Here is a 10193-nt window from a genome sequence, read left to right as displayed (position 1 = left end):
GTTTACTGTGCTTAAGGTAAGTGTTTACTGCGCTTAAGGTAAGTGTTTACTGTGCTTAAGGTAAGTGTTTACTGTGCTTAAGGTAAGTGTTTACTGTGGTTAAGGTAAGGGTTTACTGTGCTTAAAGTAAGTGTTTACTGTGGTTAAGGTAAGTGTTTACTGTGGTTAATGTAAGGGTTTACTGTGCTTAAGGTAAGGGTTCGGTGCAGTCATTAAGCAGCCTCTAGGGGAACGGACAGAGATGGAATATTAATTCCTACGAATATTTGTGTATAATCCTTTGATTATACACATCAAAGGATTATACTGGTTCAACCCAGTGCTGGTTTGATCGAGTGCTGGTTTGACCAAGTGCTGGTTTGACCTAGTGCTGGTTTGACCGAGTGCTGGTTTAACCCAGTGCTGGTTTGATCGAGTGCTGGTTCGACCTAGTGCTGGTTTGACCGAGTGCTGGTTTAACCCAGTGCTGGTTTGACCCGGCACTGGTTTGTTCGAATGCTGGTTTGACCAAGTGCTGGTTTGACCCAGTGCTGGTTTGACCCATTGCTGGTTTGACCCAGTGCTGGTTTGACCCAGTGCTGGTTTGACCCAGTGCTGGTTTGACCCATTGCTGGTTTGACCCAGTGCTGGTTTGATCGAGTGCTGGTTTGACCCAGTGCTGGTTTGACCCAGTGCTGGTTTGACCCAGTGCTGGTTTGACCCAGTGCCGGCTTGATCGAGTGCTGGTTCGACCCAGTGCTGGTTTGACCCAGTGCAAGAAGGACTGGGGTCCTTTTGGTCTGTTCTCACTTTGTACAAAGTGGGGCTGAGCATGTCCGAAGAATGGGGGATGGTGAAGAGCATTGGGGGTGGAGCCTAGAAGCACAGTTGAAGGGGCAGAGCCTGTGTTCATCTCTGGCGGGGCTTTTGCTGATCTGGGTCTTGGTGGCTTGTCCAGAGAGTGGGTGGCACTTTTGTGAAGGGGGCGGGGGGTCGTGTCCTGGGTGGGGGCGGGGCCTCAGCATCGCGGGGCCTCAGCATCGCGGGTTCCCCATGCGGCAGTAGCAGACGGTCTTGAAGAGCCGGCAGCGGCAGACGCTGCAGCCGTCGCAGCAGGTGCTGCCGGTGGGATTACAGCTCCCCCAGAGTGGGACGCAGCCGGCCGGGGGCGGGGGCCGCTTCTTCCTCTCACTCAGATCGTTCTGCTGCAGGGGGGGACAGAGTGAGTGAACCACTGATTAGTGAAGTGGTTCATTGAGTGGTGGTTAGAGGATTGTACATACAGTAGCTAGGGTGAGAGAGAAACGTATTGATTTACTATTGGTTCATTGATAATGGAGGTGAGATGATATTGGGGATTAGTGTTTGTTGGTGAGTGTGTGAATGAGTGAGTGAGTGAGTAGAGTAGAACAACAATTGATGATTGCTTGACTCGTTTTACCTTCCTCTGTTTCTTGGCTTTTTTGTTCTTCTTGACAGCTTTAGATAACTCTGGCAATGAGAGAAACTGCTTTAAAATGTGAAACATGTTTAACTTTAGAGAGTTATCGACATAGCAAGTGTTATATTACTAATAATAGACTAATAAGACTTAATAATGTGTAATTAATGAGACCTCCTTAGACTATGTGTACATTAATCCCTCCAGGGTGATCTTACCTACGATTTCAATGGATGGAGAGTGAGAGACATTGATTCCGGACAGGGGGTGTTCCGTGGCGTTCCATTGGCTGACGAGCCGGTCCTCTGGCATCATGTGGGAGGAGACCAGGAAGCGCCCGGTGCTGGACAGAGCCATGAGGCAGAGGAGCAGCCACATTGGCTTCATAATCTGGAATCATACGCCAGCAAAACAGGAGTTCACCTTGATCTCATTCTAATATAATGGCCACACTAATGAGTCAAAATCAGCCAAACCGTGTGTAATGTCTGTCTTGCTTTCTACGTCGTTTGACACCCAGATGAAAGGTACCCAAATGATGGATTGATTGCAAATGTCTGGAGTCCCATCAGTCAACCTTGAGTGAGATGCCGTACACGGTCCATTCCCCGGGGAACGATAGACAAGTGTCAAAGGACTTGGACTCTCTCTGTGATTACACAGCAGCATTTAACGTAAGATGCCCCGCAGTGTTTGAGGAGGGTCTCGCTGCAGTCCTCCACCCTAGGCTCACCTCCACTGTTAAGTAGCTCCACCCCCAGGCTCACCTCCACTGTGTTAAGTAGCTCCACCCCCAGGCTCACCTCCACTGTGTTAAGTAGCTCCACCCCCAGGCTCACCTCCACTGTGTTAAGTAGCTCCACCCTAGGCTCACCTCCACTGTTAAGTAGCTCCACCCCCAGGCTCACCTCCACTGTTAAGTAGCTCCACCCCCAGGCTCACCTCCACTGTGTTAAGTAGCTCCACCCCCAGGCTCACCTCCACTGTGTTAAGTAGCTCCACCCCCAGGCTCACCTCCACTGTGTTAAGTAGCTCCACCCCCAGGCTCACCTCCACTGTGTTAAGTAGCTCCACCCCCAGGCTCACCTCCACTGTGTTAAGTAGCTCCACCCCCAGGCTCACCTCCACTGTGTTAAGTAGCTCCACCCCCAGGCTCACCTCCACTGTGTTAAGTAGCTCCACCCCCAGGCTCACCTCCACTGTGTTAAGTAGCTCCACCCCCAGGCTCACCTCCACTGTGTTAAGTAGCTCCACCCCCAGGCTCACCTCCACTGTGTTAAGTAGCTCCACCCCCAGGCTCACCTCCACTGTTAAGTAGCTCCACCCCCAGGCTCACCACCACTGTGTTAAGTAGCTCCACCCCCAGGCTCACCTCCACTGTGTTAAATCAGCCTAATGAAACTCATATTGTGTCACATTGTAGAAGATAGAAGATACCTTGTTTTATAAATGTGTATATTTTGTATTTGTCTTTTATTAGACCTATGAATTTGACCCATAGGCTGATGACTGGGGCCGTGGTAAGAGCTTTAAAATGTTGAGCTATTTTTGAACGTTGGTTCATTCAGTCCAATATAGATGCCTTATAAGGCAAGGCTCATCTTCTTTTTAGAGTTGAGTTCGTTTATCCATTTTAAGAGAGACGGCTGGCTGAGGCTGCACACCTGTTGCCCATTGAGCAATCAACGTGCAAGAGCCTGCTCGAACCAGCCAACACCACACACACTCCTGCCGGGCACCATGGATCAACATCTGTAGGTCATTAGACTCAACCGCTACATTAAACCCCTTAACACCACCACCAGCCTGTGTCTTTGGTAAAAGTCACTCAGGTGGGGTATTTGCCACCTAGCTGGAGTGCTAGCCACCTAGCTGGGGTGTAGCATGGACATTGTTGCAGGTATTATAGATCATGATCACTTGTGCCAACTGTAAAACAAAAAGAATCGTTGCTGTTTTCAGGTGTTAACTTTGTTGTTTGGCATGGTAACATATTTTGTTAATTTCTCATCTTTGAATAAAACATGTCTAATGTCTAGGTGGCGTGTAGCGTCCTGTTTCAATTCCCCGGCCTTTCCTTGGTTCAGCTGTAGCTTTTAAGAAATGGTGTTATAAATTGTAAGATTATAGTGCCATTATATAGAGTGTAGCTCTTCTGTTTCTGTCTACAGGGCAGTGATCATTCTTACATTCTCCCCCCCCCTGAGAGGCGTCCTGGCCTCAAAGTGGTCTGTACTATAGCCCAGAGTGCGGATGTTCAACGTGTTCCAGCTCTTTGAGGCAACCCAAGTGGCTCTTGGCAGAGGAACACAGTTATTTTCTTCATCTAATGTCTCCCATGTATGAAATCGATTCCAATATTTGACTGTAATTTCTTATCGTTTATCGTCAATTTTTTATCGTTACGTAGCATATGATAAGGCACTTGCACCTATACATTTAGTAGAATTGTAAACTAAACCTTGAGGGTTATTGTCTTTGTTTTTAATTAATTGGTATCAAGACATGGATATAATGGCGTTGTTTTTTCCCCCTGCAAACAATTGAAGTAATTAAGTGTTAGAGTTAGGTGTTGCCTCACTCATAGTGTGCATGATTCACAATGGTGGGTGTGGTGTAAAGTTAAATATTGCATTTGACAGGAATTGTAATTGAGTCAACACTGTAACTTTGACACACTGTATGACCATACGGTTACTGAATAGTGTTAAAGAGTAAATAGGCTTTCAATGTTCCATTAACAATGCCTATTGTACCTGCCTCCTAATGAGATGCATCTGTAGCCTATTTTACTTTGGGTAGCTCATTCCTATTCATTAAAAAACAAGTCATTAATGGACATGCAATGCTTCAATTCCAGGCCACTTGAAATGTAGGCCTACGACTTTGGAACAGTGTTGTATAGTTATTCTGTTTGAGGTGGTAGTGGTAGTAGTAATATACTCATTCTTTCTACAGCTGCCTCATACAGCTAGCTAGCTTGTGACATATTGTTTTGTTTTTTATTCAGTGGGTGAACGTCTCAGAGTGAAATGAATCCACTCTCTTTTGGGTGGAACCCCGGCAGCAGCACTTGCTTGTTTTGATAGGTTCAAATTAGATCTGTGAAATGTGTCTTTCAGACCATGAGCGGAACGTCATCTGGCTCAAGTTTGAGCCAATCATAAACAGCGATTGCTGAAACCTTTCTTTGGTTAGGACCGTAGCGGGAGTCAGAATCGATCAACCTCAACAGCTATTAATTGGCTTCAGTACCAAGATCACAGGTGAACGCGCTTTGATTTCTATGCGTTCCTTTTTATTTTGTATTTTCAGAGTGGGTTTATTTCCCCCCCACAGGCCCCACTAGTACCAGCAGGAGCCATGACCACCAGCCCTCCTGGTCCAGCTGCTTGACATTTTCATAAAGACGGACGTTCAGATAAACTCAGCGGACCGCAGAGGCCTCGGAGGATGACACATTTTAGTCACATGTGGTTGAAATCGGTCTTTGTGATTGGCTGAAACGGTAGCCTGTCAAGTGACATCATTCGACCACCATAACCATCAGAAAACATGGTTTCTGATCCCATGTGTTCAGGTAATTGTGTTCATGCGTTTCACCAAACACACAAAGGCACTTTTAGAGTCGCTTCATGTATTTCACAAGTGTTGAGAAAGAAGGGTTGAAAAGACTGAAATATTGAAAAAAGACAAAGTAGAAAAACATGACAAATTCAAGATGTATGTTTCGTGAGAGATCCTTGTTTATCTACTGTCTCACACAAACAGATGTAACCTTTCACAGAAATATACAAACACACTCACTTACACACACACACACTCACACTGAAGAAGAGGAAGATGGCCGTAGATTACTAGCTTTACGGTCTTGAATGTTTCCAGTCATTTCTAAGGCGCCCACAGATGTTGAGTTTATCGTATCAGTGACGTTACTTTCTCGCCTGCTCCGGACGCAAGGAAAACAATGTGGTTAACTGCTATAAATAGTGCTTTTTGGGATTAGTCTAAATTGACCGGTTGTACTGAGCAAACGTTAGTCTTCACATGTTTCTCATAAACATCACAACACATTTGAAATGGTCCTAAAAGTTGGATAGGTTTTTATTACAACTCTTGAATCTCTTCAGCTCTGCCAGAAACGACTTCTAGTTTAGCTGGAATCGATCACGGCAGCTCTGCCTTCAGCAGGGCTCATAGCTCACGTTGGGTTTAGTGAAAGCGTTTAAATGTTGGACAGCGTTTCGCCGCCCGACTAAAGCAGCGTCTGTTTAATAAGCTGGGCTCAAGCGTCAGGCCCGTCTGTGAAGAGAGCCTGCTGCGCTGATAAAAGTTTGAACCTTCACTGTGGGATTTTAAGGTACTTTTTACAGCTTTTATGTTTCTCTGTGGGGATTAATGTCCCGACGTTGGGCCGAGAATAAAAAGAGAATAGAATCCTTTAGATGTTTGCAGTTGTTAGCTTAGCTGTTACTTAGCGGTACTAAGTGTAAGTAATTTAGCTGTAGCTTGTTAACTAAATCATTCGGCTTGGTAAAGATTTTGTTAGTTTCTAAATTTTTTTAATCGAACATCACAGGCGTGTTTAAATCATTTTTAACTAACTTTCTCAAATACACACATCACATACATTTAAAGATTTAAAATGACAGCATACTTTCTTTCGAAAATACAGAAAACACTCGCTCATGTGCTCAGCTTGGAATAAATATTTTCATTGTGTAATTTCATGTCGCTTCTTTTATATTATTCGTGCATAGGCCTATATGAAATAACAATGGCGTAAAGTAACTTATGGCTGTCTTTTGCATGTCATTATAGGTTGTGAAGTAATGGCTGCTGTCCCCCTGACCTGTGGGTGTTGGCTTTGATTCTGCGCCTTGGTTGTTTTATTCGTGTTTTCCGGTGGTTGGGTTCATTTTATGTGTGGCCTGTTTGTCGTCTGTTTTATAACGTGATCACTCACGCCCCCCCCACACCCCTCAGCCCCCTATCTCCTCAAGGCAAGGAAACACAGGCACGCACGCACGCACAACCACACAGACCATGCACGGTCACACTCACACTCACATACACACTCACAAGCACATGCTTACACACAAGTACACACAAATGCACACATGTCACACCAATAAGTTCACACACACACACACACACACACACACACACATAAGCTCTCTGACGTATGGTACACACACACACACACACACACAGACACACATACATAAGCTCTCTGCCGTACGGTACACACACACACACACACACACACACACACATAAGCTTCTCACATACACACACATACATTCACACTCTCACACACACAAACACTTTCTTATTCAAACATTTATTAGAATCGTTGGCCAGACATGCAGTTTAATGTTTCTGTAAACTTTACAATAATACATTAAATAAAACCCCATTTATCGAAGGTTAAAACATAGTTTATCTATAAAATCATGGGCCAATGTCATTCAAATAAATTGTATTGTATTATTATGTTTAAGATTTCTTCCTGAGATTGGCCCCCTTGGATATTAATTTAGTATAAACAATGGGGCAGATCCAGATGTTTCTGGATGATGTTTTCATCAGGCCAGCGGGTCTGTAGGAGAGACAACGGTGGCATATCGCAGGGTGAGAGTTATGACCCATGAAGTTCTGCTCTCGAGAAGAACAGAGAATAAAACTGAAGCATTGGAACAGACAATAAATTATTGTTCTCTGACGTCCGTTAAGCCATCCTCAAACCTGCCAAAGAATCATTCCAAACTAGTTGTGTATTTTGATATAGCTCTCTCTTTCCATTCTCCATCTCCCTGCTCTTTCTTTTCATCATTCTTTCTCTGAAGCGATCTATTGTTTCTATCATATTTGGCTCTATCCTTCTCTCTCTCTTTTCCCCAACCACGCTGCACTGGTATGGGTTGAGCCGGCCTACAGACACACACACGTCACCTGTGTGTGTGTAAATTCAATTCCAGTCACACACTATTAGGCTATCCATTGACTGTTGCACACACACACACACACACACGCACACACACACACACACACACACACACACACGCATTAATGGGTACACCAACTGGGTGGGTGTGGGGGGGTTTGTTGATTCCCAGTCTGTTTCTGGTGTACCCTCGCGCTGGTTCCCATCAGTCACGCGGCACCTCACTTGTTCTGCTTTAAACCGATACACTTTATCATTAAGCATCAATAGCCTGGAGGCATTTCAAATAGTAGCTGCTGAGGTGCACTTCTGTGTCTCCTATAGAACCTGCAGAATACATGACATGTTTGTGACCAAGGGAAATCGAATTCCTTACAAGCACTTCCTTGAACCAACCCGCCTTAGGGTTCCTGTCCCCTCATTGGTTCCCTCATTCAGAGAGGAAGGGTCCTGAGGTGGGGAACCTCAGAGCCGATTGGTGCCGCAGGCCATGGGTCGTCTCTGATCTGCTGCGCGGAGAGCGACGGACCCCAACACATGATCTACAGCCGCAGGACCCCTTAATCCCCCATAGGGGTCAGGCCCTGTTCCCCTTCAGCCAATCAGCCGCAGCGACACAGAGACCCACACAGGTTGTTACAATTACCGTCCCCGATTATCTCAAACGAGTTCCAGGTGATGTGATTGGTCAGATATTCTAATGACTGGCGTCTATTTCATCACAGCAGTGCCGCTCTGCGCTCCGGGGCCATGGGTCGTCTCTGATCTGCTGCGCGGAGAGCGACGGACCCTAACACATGATCTACAGCCGCAGGACCCCTTAATCCCCCATAGGGGTCAGGCCCTGTTCTGCCTCTACACACACATGCCCCTCATGTCAAATATGTCTCTCCTCCTGTCCTGTGTTGTGTGTTTATCTGAGGAGGAGGAGGAGGAGGAGGAGGAGGAGGAGGAGGAGGAGGAGGAGTGCTCAGCCTTACCTTGGGTTTCCGTGCTGATCCGAGCCTGCTCTGGATCTCCGATATATGTGCTCCTTCCCCCTCCTCGCGGCAGTGTCTTTCTGCTCCTCGCTGTCCTTCTGAACGCGAAATTCTTGTGATTTTTATGTCTTTCTACTTTCCGGCTGCGTTCCTGTTTTAACCCTCTCTCCGGCTGCGTTCCTGTTTTGACCCTCTCTCCTTCCCTTCCCCTCAACTGCTACCTTGCGCTCTTTTATCTCCTTCCCCCTCTCTCTCTCCCTTCTCTTTTTGCAAGGCTCCTGTAGTCTCTCGCTCTCTCTCTCTCTTTCTCTACCTCTCTTTCTCTGTCTCGCTCTCTCTCAGTATCTGTCTCTTACCCTCCTCTTAATAATGAAGATATAATAGGACGTCTCGCGCTGACCTCATAGGGTGGGCGGAGCCAGCGCTATGGTCAGTGAAAAACAGACCAAAAACAATTCATCTGACTGACAGATCGACAGGCAGACAGACGGGTAGGGAAATGCTTGAGACGGTATCACATGCATCTATGTTTGTGTGTGTTTGTGTGTGTGTGTGTGTGCGTGTGTGTGTGTGTGTGTGTGTGTGTGTGTGTGTTTGCATATCCGTGTGTGCGTGCATGTGTGAGTATGTCCATGGCGGTGTGTGAGTGTGTGTTGATACCTGTGTGTGTGTGTATGTGTGTGTGTGTGTGTGTGTGTGTTGGTCCTTGTGTAAATATCCGAGTTAAGATGAAGAGTGTGCAGACTGCAACAAGATGTTCTAAGAGGGGAAGTTTTCACCTCTCAACAAATTACCGCCAATCTCTCGACGGTCAAAAGTTTGGGGCCCCTCAATCAGTGCAACATGTCACGGCGGTAAACATTGAGCCGGGAGAGCTGGCCCCTGTAGGGGAACACTTTGGGGCCCTTAAAGACGGGCGGTTTAAGAACCCCCGCCACACAGAGCCTACGTTGGGAACAGACCTGTGTCCTATAGCACACAAACGGTCGATTCTTCACTGCTCAACAATCATGGGAACTATTTCATGTTCCGATTTCCGAGTACTTTATTAATTAAGTCGTAAAACTTCATCAGGTAAACGGACTGCGTTTACACAGCGCTTAGCCACTGGCCGCTCAGAGCGTTTCGCAGGACAGGCTGGGTGGAGCACAGCCGATACAGACCTCTCTGAGACCCCCAAGCCCTCCACCGGACCCAGGGACCTCGTCTAGACCACTACCCAGAGATCCAGAGACCCCCGTTTCTCCTGGGAACTCTCCTGGGAACTCTCCTGGGAACCAGTCTAAACACTGCGTGTCCCGGCGGCGTCTGGGTCCGTGGGGCCTCTCGTTATCACAGCCCTCCTGGCCTGCTTTGAGCGCTATGATAAACCCTTTACACTGAAGGTCACGTAATTAACATTTCATTTACATTACATTATGCATTCATAAGCAATAAAAAAACTGTTGATTCAGCTTTTACTCACGCCTCGTGCCCACTGCCTCCGTCCGTTGACTGATCCCCATTGATTCTGAATGGGGACGGACACGCAATGCATTGTGGATCCGTTCGCTCCGTCAAAAAGTTGGAATTTTTTCAACTTTTTCGGCAGCGACGGATCCGTCATCCAATCAGATCGCGTACGCAAATGTGTGCAATGTCTCGGGCTCTGACGACCCCGGAAAGCTCCCCCATCCGTCAGCCAAGCCTTCCGACGTCCTTTGACTGACGGTGCAGTGGGCACGAGGCGTTATGGTCTAGTTGTAATTTCCTAATAGTGTTCATGTTAACCACAGTATTTATTTAGGCAATATTTAACAGGTAATGGTATCCCTTGGGTTTTGGTTAACCCCAGGGGTGGACTGGC

At 46.7% G+C, this 10193-nt stretch overlaps 1 protein-coding gene across 1 annotated transcript; it reads right to left on the bottom strand.

Moving 5' to 3' along the window:
• Window positions 1-526: 526 nt before the first annotated feature.
• asip1 (agouti signaling protein 1) lies at window positions 527-8719 on the bottom strand. Its single transcript, XM_060069987.1, has 4 exons — window positions 8348-8719; window positions 1639-1810; window positions 1421-1470; window positions 527-1184 (listed from the first exon to the last, which is right to left on the bottom strand). Exons 2-4 carry the CDS (start codon window positions 1805-1807, stop codon window positions 1014-1016), a joined length of 390 nt encoding a protein of 129 aa, XP_059925970.1. The 5' UTR covers window positions 1808-1810; window positions 8348-8719; the 3' UTR covers window positions 527-1013.
• Window positions 8720-10193: the final 1474 nt, after the last annotated feature.

This window comes from Gadus macrocephalus, chromosome 13 (assembly GCF_031168955.1).
Source record: "Gadus macrocephalus chromosome 13, ASM3116895v1".
Classification (NCBI taxonomy): Eukaryota; Metazoa; Chordata; class Actinopteri; order Gadiformes; family Gadidae; genus Gadus; species Gadus macrocephalus.
The sequence above is the reverse complement of the archived record's forward strand: the minus strand, read 5'-3'. Positions and strand labels throughout refer to the sequence as shown.